This window comes from Helobdella robusta (genome assembly GCF_000326865.2).
Source record: "Helobdella robusta unplaced genomic scaffold HELROscaffold_11, whole genome shotgun sequence".
Taxonomy (NCBI): Eukaryota; Metazoa; Annelida; class Clitellata; order Rhynchobdellida; family Glossiphoniidae; genus Helobdella; species Helobdella robusta.
Window position 1 is genome coordinate 4,676,666 of NW_008703617.1, and position 12,238 is coordinate 4,688,903.

General features: G+C 31.4%; 1 protein-coding gene across 1 annotated transcript; it reads right to left on the minus strand.

The window, feature by feature from the left end:
• Positions 1-9,359: 9,359 nt before the first annotated feature.
• HELRODRAFT_167589 (hypothetical protein) lies at positions 9,360-12,238 on the minus strand (the record flags this gene model as incomplete). The annotated part of the gene is made up of 5 exons (XM_009013085.1): positions 9,360-9,662; positions 9,732-9,870; positions 10,147-10,221; positions 10,508-10,636; positions 12,051-12,238. The coding sequence occupies 5 exons, from the start codon at positions 12,236-12,238 to the stop codon at positions 9,360-9,362; spliced, it is 834 nt and encodes a 277-aa protein (XP_009011333.1).

Below are 12,238 nucleotides of genomic sequence, written 5' to 3' on the forward strand. Positions count from 1 at the left end.
GCTTGGGAAAGTTAAACTTCAATTTTCATTAAGCTTTAGTAATTCAGACAAAATGTTTGAATTTCATTTTCAAATTTTTTCAGTAAATTTTTATTTTTTTCTTTTTATTGCTCTTCCAAGCACTAATTTTTACAACGTATTATTTATGATAAAGAATTTGAATAAATAAATATCTCTAAAAATTATTTTTCAATTGCATACATAAATTACTCTGCTAGCGGTTTCATTCCTCTACAAACATTACACTTTCATAAAATTATCCATGGGATGAAAAAATGTATTCGAATGTGCACACTGAATGAACTCTTGTGTCTCCGTGATATACATTCATGTATTTCTGATACAGATGCTTTTGGCCTGGCAATCATTTTATATATAAAAAAGTGCAATTTAAGAGAAACATTTTTATTAATGAATGTTAGGCAAACATTATAGGCATGTTGGTGCAATGTTTTTTAGCCTTCTGATTGCTTATTAATACTTAAATTTGTGCCTAGGCTGTGACAGCATTGCAAGATATTTTTTGGTTATTTGTATGTTGTTTTGTAATTTTCTGGGTTTTTTTTTATGTAGGAACAATCATAATAACGTGACTCTAACATCGGTTGGAGCACTGTTATCTAAAGTGATCCATAATATTATTTTTCTATCATAGTTACATACAGACAGATTTACACACACACACACACACACACACACACACACACAAACAAACAAACAATAACACAAACATAAAATATCCATATACATGTAAGTGTATATTATTTGTGTGTGTGTCTGATATGGTTGAAACATTTCATGGCCTTTTGAAGTTTTTTTTCAAATTCATAGAACTTTATACTACGTGTTGTACCTGCGTGTGTTTCCCACAGTTTGTTTGCATTCAACAAATAATTTGTTTTTATTTTGATGCGAAAATCAAACTTGCATATACATGGCAGTTGATTCAAGTTTTGAGGAGAGAAGATAAATTAAAAAATAGAAATTCATAAAAAACGTATTTATATACCCAGCAGTTTTGGAAGATGGACCACCTGTCACACGTAATTTTGCTTGAAGTTCTCATTTAATCGTTGAGGCAACCTGCCTTAAAAATTATCAAGAAAGATCAACATGATATTTGCTGAAAAAATTAAATTATAAACAATAATTAAAACAAACTTGTTGAAAAAAATTAGTAAAACAGGAACCGGTAATGTAAAAATAATGTGAGAGCTTAATTCAGTTTGTTTGCGTGTTTCATGACTGAAAATTTTTAACAATAAAATATTTTTCTGTGAATGGGTATATGTTATGACAGAAGCAAGTTGGTAGTACGATGGAAAACATTCTATTCAATAAAAAAAACACTGGCATGTGTAAAATGGACCATAATGAATAATTGAATATGTAGTTTCTAGTGCAAAAAATAACTTAAAACAGTTGTTCATTTACAAATTTGTTTCCTTTTTTGTTTATCTATATATCTATATTGTTCTATTCATTCATTCTAACACACACACACACACACACACTCACAACGAAGTTTTTTATTTTTATTCCTAGCATAATAACGTATTATGATCTCAACTATTTAACAAAGTGAAATTAACTTTCGCCGATCATTGAAAATTTCATTAAAATATTTTTTTAAACTCTAGATTAAGAGCCAAGCAAACACTTCAACTTGTGCGCTTAGCTTTATAATTTTATCAATTTAATGACAGCTCACTTTCTATGATCACTCACTCAATTAAATTATTGAATAAATTTAAAATTTACAAAATTATTTTCAATATTATTAGTGATATTTTTGTTACTATTTTGTTATAATCATTGTGAAATAAACAACAGACAAAACATTCAGTTCACCTTTAAAATTCGAACAAAAAAATCCCGTTTTGTGGTGGTTGTTGCACTTTTAGAAAACGCGTTTCTATAATTTGTACGTGTGACAGTTTGAGGTGTTTTTTTAAACCATTGCCAGATTAGAAGATTATTTCAATTGTAACAATCAACGGATGCTGGACATTAAATGAAATTTTAGAACAAAAAACACAATTTGTCAAAAATGAAGCAAACTTTTCATCAGAATTTCTCATCAGAATATTCAAGAAAACCGAAAGGCAAGACGTCGGCTAATGCATTCTTCATGCAGGCCACAAGAGAACAGCAGAAGAAAAATTCTGGTGAGTCTCTGTCTTTTTCAGAATTTTCCAAGCGGGCTTCTAAAAAATGGAAGAAATTGTCTGACAAAGACGGGAATATATATAAGGAAATGGCAGCCAAGGGTTTAGCGAGACACTCGCGATTTAAACGCCATTATCAATTTTATTTGCGTGTAATCATAACTACAATAATAATTATGGTGACAACGAGAACATTTCGAAAACAATAACGAAGGAAAATTGACCGAGCGATAATTAAATACTCATTTAATTTAGAGTTGAATTCTCTTTCGCATCGTGTTCTTAATGATTCTTCCAAGGAAAAATTTGAGGAAGAAAAACTTAATAATCAGTTTGCGTGAAATGTATGTATGAAATTGAAAATGATGATTTTGTTTTTCTGGTGATTTTTTATTTAAAATTCATATAAAAATTTTTAGGCCATTCTAAAACTAATTGATTGATTAATTGATTGAATGAATGAGTTAAATCTTGAAACATTTAACCGAACGTACGCCAGTGTTTGTATTAAAAAAAATAACAATCACTGTGTTATACGTAATAGATATATTTATTTGCATCCATTTAACTACTTTCAGAGTACTTTTATATAATATAATTCATGGCACTTGTATATCGACTTTCCTGTTAGACCGGAAATTTTCGTCCCGCAAGGAATGTTCGTATTTGTGTGCCACTTTCGAAAGCCAGCATCCTGCAGGAGAGAAAATATGTACAAATTGTTTCGGTAAAATTCTTCCGTAAGATTCTGACTGCCTCTGTGGAATTCAACACCCATTTGTTTAACGTTACTCAGTGATCCGTCTTTGAGGGCTGTGCCTATGGATTCCCACTCCCAATCCTCAATGTCCATTTTAAGGTAATTTATTGTTACCTGATTTTGAGGCAGAAAAGAGTATTATAAAAAAAACATTAATTATTTATTTTCTATATCAAATTTTACTTTAATATTCCTAAAAAGTGCCACTAACACACACACATTCACTCACAGCACACACTCGCACACGTACACTCGCACACACACTCGCACACGCACACATGTGACTGCGCGTGAATTGATGCGCGTGCATTCGAACCTAGCCACTGCTACAGAAGTTCCAAACACTTAACCGTTACAAAATGGCACTAAATATCATCCAACATTTTGTTCGTTGAAAATTTCTCTGAAGGACTTCAGTGTTCTGAGTCTCCACTGCTTCTGGTTGACCTGGTTGGAACCCGCCAGACCTTCTCCATAGAAATGTATCATCTTCTTTCGTACGTGGTTCTCTTCTGGCATGCTTTTTCAAAACAAATTCAACTTTTTTTTAATTCAATAACATAAAAAATATCTTTGCTTAAATATGGCAAAAAAATTTGAGTGTGTGTTTTATAAACTTTGAAGACCAATTTGTTTGAATTAACTTTATTTAAATTTAAATGTTTGCTTAGAAAATTGTTTTTACAAAAATCTAAAAATTTGTTAAAAAATTAATTCTTTTTCTTACCTCTAATTTATTCAAAGTACTCATTTGTAATCCATTATAACCTACTGTTATACAAAAGTACTTGCTTCCACTTTTACTTAGTGAGGATTTTATTATATAAAAAACTGGTTGAAACGATTTTTTGTAACTATCAATAAAGGAGATCATTTGTTACCAAAAACATAACGAGTAAGGGTTAACCTTTTTATTATACATATAAATCAATTAATGAACGGTAACTATTTTTTAAGGGGTAATGTCTTCCCCCCTGGTTAAACAATTAAGCCAAATGAAAAAGCATATATTTCGGCAAAATTAGCCAAACGCAGAACGCAAATATGTTCTAGTTCAAGTGTTTTATGTGTTTTTTTATAAATTAATTATTTTAATGGTAATTAAATACTCAAATCTCACCTCGGATCGAAAGCTCGGACGGTGCAGTTGAACGTCTCAACAATGTCGTCATCAAAAGACCAGTCGTAGTTAATACTGCATTAGTAAGATTAAGAATTGAAAGTTTTAAATAGATTTTTTCAACGGGTATACAACTTTTTTCATTTGTTAGAGTACTATTTAGTTGCAGCGAGCGAGATTAAGAGATTATCGCCTGCTATTCACAATGTGCTAATTCATTATAAGAAGTTGAGTGAAGGTCAACCCGAAGGAGTAGACGAGGCAGGGCTGAAGAGGTTTGAAGGGACCATCAACACAAACATCCCACCCACCATCTTCCTCGCTTCCCATCCGCACAGGTTTGTTGCATTTGACGCTCACTTCGCTTATGTATCTGAACAAAGTTTGAAAATATTTTTATTATGCATTTACACAGAATTTGAATGGCTTAGTTTTTTGATAACGTTGATGTGACTTTTTCACAGGTTTAAAGTCTTTTGTTTGAATATTATTATCTACCCGGTACACCTAAGAAATTTTCAGGAAGACGAAACATCACATGCTAGATGGTGCGGTGGTGTACCTCCTGGTGTATCATTACGATGATCAGGTTCCAGCTTCTGCATGTAGAGACTGAACTTAGCTCCCAGCTATAGCCCTAAGCGGATAACCGCAATGAGGTTTCAAGCCATTGTTACCAGTTTTACTATATAGAAGTCTATGGTCCATGCATATGTGTATGCAAATGTGTGTGCATATGTGTTTTATACAAAACGTATGTGTGAAGTGTTTCTATCTTTGATACTTAACACAAATGTTAAGATCATCATATATACACATATACGATTATATATATATAAATATGTGTGTGTGTGTATGTATTGTACATATATATATATCACTGACGATGATTCATTCGGAATCGAAATATGGCCTTATTTGCAGCATGAATTCGAAAAATAATTTTATTTTGAATTTTATTAAACTAAACGTTCACCAAAAAACTTTAGTGAGAAAAAACGAACTACAAACATATTAACGCCAAACATTCGGTAGAATTTATAGAATATTGTAAAAATTATGGTCTATTACCAACATATATATATATATATCAGTGTTGTGCTAACTACTTAAAAAATGTAGTTAACTACTATAGTTAACTACTTTGAAAAAATCTAGTTAGTAACTACTTTTCAACTACTTTGCACAACAGTAGTTAGTAACTACTCTTTAACTACCACCTAGTAGTTAACTAGTAGTTAACTACTTTCCAAACATTGCCATTTAAAAAGAAACTGGTGTTTACAACCTTTCGATACTAAATTACTAATTTTTGCAATAGTAATTTTTAATAATTACTAAAGTTAACTGATAAATTTAAAGACAAACTAACTTTTATTTGAAAGGTTTTATTCATAAAAATTATGTCAAATTAATGACTTTCTGAGATAATCTCTCGAAAAAATCATTTTGTCTATGTGTTCATCAGACAACTTGCAGCGTTTATTAGTAAAAATTTGTCCGGCAACACTGATTAGCCTTTCAACAGCAGCTGAGCTTGTAATGTCGAATTTATTTTTAAAAATGTCTATTATATGTGTCCATATACAATATGTTATATATATAAATATATATGATATATTGTATATATGTTTTATATATGTTTTGCTCATTGTTGTATACAACCATTTGTTATCCAGCATGTGAATGATTAGTCATGCATAGCAAATGCATATTAGATGACCATGTCTGTTTTCAACAGTAACACAACAATGCATGCACACAAATAGGGGCGATCAAATATTAGCTTATTATTATAAGTAGTTATGTAAAATAGTTAACTACTGTAGTTATTAACTACTAAAAAAATAGTTAACTACTAGTTAATAACTACTTTGAAAAAAATAGTTATTAACTACAGCTTAACTACTAGCAAGTAGTTATTAACTAGTAGTTAACAATTTGTAGTTAATAACTACACACCACTGAAATATATATATATATATATATATATATATATATATTGGTACGACCAACATATAACATAACATCCATATAAATATTAAATAAATAGCCATCATTCATTTCGTGCTCGTTGTTCTGGCCGATGTTATTTCAATTATTAAATAAGAAATTTATTAATTTTTTTCTCAGCTGATTATCTGCTGTCAGATTTTAATTATACTGCAAACAAATTGCTCTCTAGTATTACCATCTAATTATAAACATGAGATTAAGACGGCCGATTTAGGTTGCCTTCTCGCGGATGTGGGCGGTTGCGGTTTGAAAAAATTTTCCCTGCTTGGGGCTCCACTCTCTGTCACGACGACCGACCTATATATTATGCGTGGAGAGATCGTGAAAAAAGAGAGAACCATCTGCTTAAGGTGCTCACATATTTTACTCGAAATTGTATAGCTATAGAAGCTGCTTAACTGATCATTGAAATGTATGTAAAAGGTATGCATTCTATATATTTAAGTAACGTTTGGATGATGAACAATGATTGTATGAATTATTGAACATGATATAGTAAATTAATACACAGTAGGATGACCATAAAAATCGATTACCAATTATTATTAATTGCGACCTCAAAAAATATTTCTACTACATGTGTAGAAAAAAACTACCTTTCTAAAAATATATCAGCCACCGAAATAAAACAGGCCCTCAAGGTGTTCAAAACTCGAAAAGTTGGAGCATTTCAGTGCGTCGTATCACGAAAACATTTTTTCACCATTCATTATTGCTATTACTAACTGCTATTACCACAACAACAACTACTACAACAACAACAACAACTACTACTACTAATGTAGTAATACATACATATGGTAGTAAGAAAAAAGCGTCCAAAAAAACGTACAGACAAAAACCACAGAGACAACAGCGCACGCATAAATTTGCAAACAGGAAAAAATATTCAAACAGACATAAGCGCGCATCGGACAAAAGCAGACACCAGCATGAGCATACACGGACATAGTGCACAGCACACATACATTAACGCATACGGACATTAATGCACAGCACACATACATGAGCACACACATACATGAGCACATACATACATGAGCACACACATACAAATGCACAAATTAATAGACAATATGTTCACAAACAACAGAATCGCAAAGAACACTCGCAAACCACAATTATACTTCTGAGGATAAGAGTATTGTAATTATCAAACAATGAAAATCTTATAGGAACATCAACTTTTACTTATACTATACATAAATGAAAACAAACACTCCACCATACATCAATTTTGGAAACACTCTAAACGTATTAAATTATGTTGCCACCGTAATCTTTATCACCATCATATCACAACAACTTTTTCTGCACCACTTATTGTTATGAAATGAACCTTTGTTTTTTGATGTTTATGAACTATTATTAAAAATTTCATATTCTTATAATTAATGATGTTATTACTGTTGTAAAGCCAATAGAAATCTAAATATATGCAGCCACACTTGCTCCGCATGCGACGTTATTTTACTCTGAAAAAACTGAAATGAAATTTATAATTTCCCGCCTAATTACAACTATATTATTAATTATAAACGTGATCCAAAGCTAAATTTTGGGTCCCACGGGCAGGTTTTTACCTAATAAATGTCTAACTTTGTGTAACTGTTGTCTTAATATTATTAGCTCCTATTATAACATTATCCTATTAAAAAACACTATTACAAAAATATAGCTTCTAATATATATATGCATTTGTATACGTCTATATCTATACATATATATGCGTGTGTATTATACTATAATAATTTATATCAAGTTATGGCAGTATTCATATAACATGCATAACATCATCCGTAAACTTGTTCATATGTATGCGTATGTTCATGTTCGTCTTTGTTATTGTACATTTTTAAGGGGATCTAGCAAATTACTTAGCAAATGATTTAGAATGTCAAATAAAATTGAGTTTCTATAACTACCGTTATTGATTTAGAAAACGCATTGTGTATGATTTTCTACAAACAAAATACGGCAGATAAATAATAACTTTTTATATAATATACAGTTAGCTTGATATAAGCATATAACATATGCATATGCATGCATGTTAGCTGCTACTTAAACAGCATATGCATGAGCGATTGAGCATACAGGCTTGCTCTGCCCTCTCACTTCTTCGCTTATGTTTTTGACGCGTGCATAATTGACATCAAAGATTGTGTAAAAGCTATATAGGTCGGTCGTTGTAGCTATGCTCAGCTCATTTGTGACACGCTCATTAGGCGATATGACTTGTGTCGCAGTTGAAACCATGGGTATCAATATATCCATTGTTGAAAAACGCAAGAGTGATGTAAAATATTTAAAATAAGTAAAATAGTTAGTGAGACTATAATTTTTAAGCCTGAGCGATTTTCAATAATTTTTCAATTTTTCCGAGTAAGATTTTGAAATAATTAGTTACTTGTAATGATTTTCTAATAGGAGACCATCTTGGTTTGAAATTTCCAGCTCATAATATTTTTTTCGCTTATAGTTGACGAAGATGAAGATAAAGGAGACAAACAAAACGAAACATTTCGTGGCGCTATCCCCCTTTATCATCGAAATGTTCATATTTGTGCAAACAAGTTTTTTTATTTTATAATCAAAATATTTATACAATCTTTTGAAATTTTTATAGCGTTCAACTTTAAAACAGCACTAACAATTCCTCTATTTCGTCAAATGAACATTGTATATGCAAATTTATAGAGCACTTTTTGGTAGAAATAGATTTTATAGGCACTTAAAATTAAGAATTCCAATTCTAATCATCATGTTTAACATTAAATTTAGTTTCGGCTAATTTAAAGCCTTTTCTGGATTGCTCATTTGCTTCTTAAATCGAAGAATAACAACAAACAACTCATTTTTTAATTTAATTTTATTATGCCAACAAAGAAAAAAAATACTTTTTTGAATTTTGAAATGTACTATATAATATAAAATTTATGAAATAAATATAAATAAATAAATAGCATTAGATAGTTTTTTATTCTAGTGATATGGTTTACAATATAAAAACTGTACATTAATTAACTTTTAATAATAAATAATGACGACAAGAATTTGGTTAGAAACATTGAGAAATGTAACAAAAAACTATCCAACGCTAGAAATTCGGTAAAAAGTTCATGTAAATCGATTAACTTTCATTTTGATGATTTCAACAAGCTGCAAACGCCAAACAAATTAATTGATTAAGTTAATTTTAGAATTATTCAGTCTCATGAAAAATTATAAACATTTGAAATTATTTTCCTTATTTTGGAAGACAAATTTAGCACCATAATCTAACAGAAACACATCAGCTATAAAGCAAGTTGAGATAGTAAAGTTCGTTGCAGATGGACATGAAACCCTGCGTGATGTCTGAGTACAGGACTCCACAAGGAACATTCAGATGGGTGCGCCACTTTCGAAAACCAGCATCATGCAGACGAGCAAAAGTGTTCAACTTATCCAGATAGAATTCCTTTGTGAGCGTGCCGGTCCTGTGAAACTCAACACCAATCTGCTTAACATTCCTCAAAGAACCATCTTTGACAGCTGTATCCATCGACTCCCATTCATAACTCTCGATGTCTATTTTTAGGTAATCGATTGTACTCTGAATTTGGGATTGTTTAAAAGGTTATTAAAACACATTTTAAGCTTGTTGTATATAAAAACTTCTAACATTTTGTTCATTGAACATTTCCCTAAAAGAATTTAGTGTTCTAAGCTTCCAATGTTTACTATTGTTTTTGTTGGAACCAGCCAGGCCTTCCGAGTAGAAGTATATTGATTCGTTTCTTTTGGGCGACAGCGACGTTATACTATTGGTGAATATGTTGGTACTCGTGGTGTTAAATATATTAATCTGTAATTAAGTGCGTTTGTGCAATCAAATTTGGTGCCCAAATTTTAAATTTAATTTATTAAATTTTAAAAAAATCGCCTCGCATATATTTATGCGCAAAATTTTTGTGTTTGTATAATCGTGAAGGTGGTTGTGCAGTAATGATCAACCGTCCCATTGTGAAAAACATCTCACCGTGGTTCAAACATGAAAAATTAAAATATTACGAAACATGAAGCCCTAAAATACCAACCTCGGATCGAAGGCACGTACCGTGCAATTGAACGAGCTTACCGTGCCATCATCGAAGGACCAATCATCTTTTATGCTGGTTTAAAACCAAATTTATAGCATGGGAAAGAAGATTATGTTTAATGAAATACGATCCTAAAAAAATTGGCAGTAATGCTCTGCCTATCAAATTTCAACTTCGCTACATACGTATATATCATTAGTTTGGCTAATATGAAAAAATGGTCTCTAGTCAATTTATTCATCACAATTAACGTAAATAAAATTTTAAATGATAATCCGTTTTAGTCCTTAAGGACTATGTTGTTCCTATCAAATGAGGCCTGCTTTTCATGCGAGAATATAACCACATCGCAATTAACCCGAAAGAGTAGACGAGGCAGGGCTGTCGAGGCAGATAGAGACCGTCAACACAAACGTCCCAGCCCCCATCTCCCACGTTGCCTATCCTCACTGATTTCTTGCAGTCGACTTCATTTTCACTTACGTACCTGGGATTGATCGATTGATCGATCGATCGATCGATCGATCAATCAATCAATCAATCAATCAATCAATCAATCAATCAATCAATCAATCAATCAATCAATCAATCAATCAATCAATCAATCAATCAATCAATCAATCAATCAATCAATCAATCAATCAATCAATCAATCAATCAATCAATCAATCAATCAATCAATCAGTCAATCAATCAATCAATCAATCAATTAGTTTGTAAAGCGTTATTTCCACTATGTTTATAGCGCTCTTCAGTAAATTTTGGAAACAGATGGGTCTTGAGATCCGCTCTGTACTTCGTAAGTGATTGAGAAGAGGTTACAGAAGTAGGTAGAGAGTTCCAGAGAAAAGGACCAGAAAAAGCAAATGTTGATTTAGCAAAAGAGTGTTTATATATATCATAATTATATATGTTATATTCTGATGATTCTTTAAAAAGTTTGTTTGGGCAGTTTCAGGCTTTTGATGGCAACTGGGAATAACTTCACCATCGTACGTTCAAAGAAAAACCCTATTAATGTCTGTTAATGATTTAATGTTGCTTCACTGTTAATGCTTCAACTTCACTTGAGAACAAATAATTCAGTTGAACGCTTGGTCTTCCTCATAAAACATGCGTCATTCTGTGCCATTGTTATACAAGTAAAATTAATTCAAAATAACTTTTCTGTGGCAACACATTTGTTCCACCTAATAAAAGCCTTCTAATTAACCAAAAAATTCACATTAACTGACATTTCAAAAACATTTCCACATTTTTAACTTTTTTCATCTGAACGTTTAGTAAGTTTTGTTGTAAAATATGCGTGTGTTTATGATTTCAAATTAAATCATTGACGATTATAGTAACTGTGTAATTAAAATTTCATAGCAATTTTAATGAGTTACAATAACTGAGTGGTTGAAATTTTATAGCCTACGGTATTTCTGGTAAATTATAATGCTGGTTGATCAATTTTTTACATGAACGATCTCAATTCGTCCGGATTCAAATAAAGTTATCTTCTTTCATATGTGTAACCAGTGGTGCACCTCAGGGAGGCGTTCTAGGACCCACTCTGTTTCTTATTTTCATCAACGATATTAACGACTGCATTCCATCGTACCCTGTTTCTATGCTGCTATTTGCTGATGACATATCATATCTGTGATGTTTTTTTTTCAAGGTTGAAAAGTTTACTTTCAAGTTTAGGTTCATTAGGTTAATCGAACACTGAAATATTAGAGATGATGATGAGTGCTATCTATCTTTTTAATATAACATTTTCTTTTTTTTCTGTTCTGCCATTTATGCTGAATTTAGTTCATTTTTTTCTGACTTGGTAAGAGACATCTTGATGCCCTCTGGTCAGTTGTTAAATAAATAAATAAATAGCAATTTTAATGAGTTTCCATACATACCTGTTGTACTCGAACTCCAACTGAGAGCCATTGAGGGCGTATATGTCTGGATGGATGCTGCTCAGACGCTCGTCAACATCAAGACTCCACTTGGGTAGGAGAACATTTTGTTGGAAGTATGAACCGATCAGAAGAAATATCATAAAACCCAGCACAAGATCTCTCAATTTTAATTTATTTTGAATCAT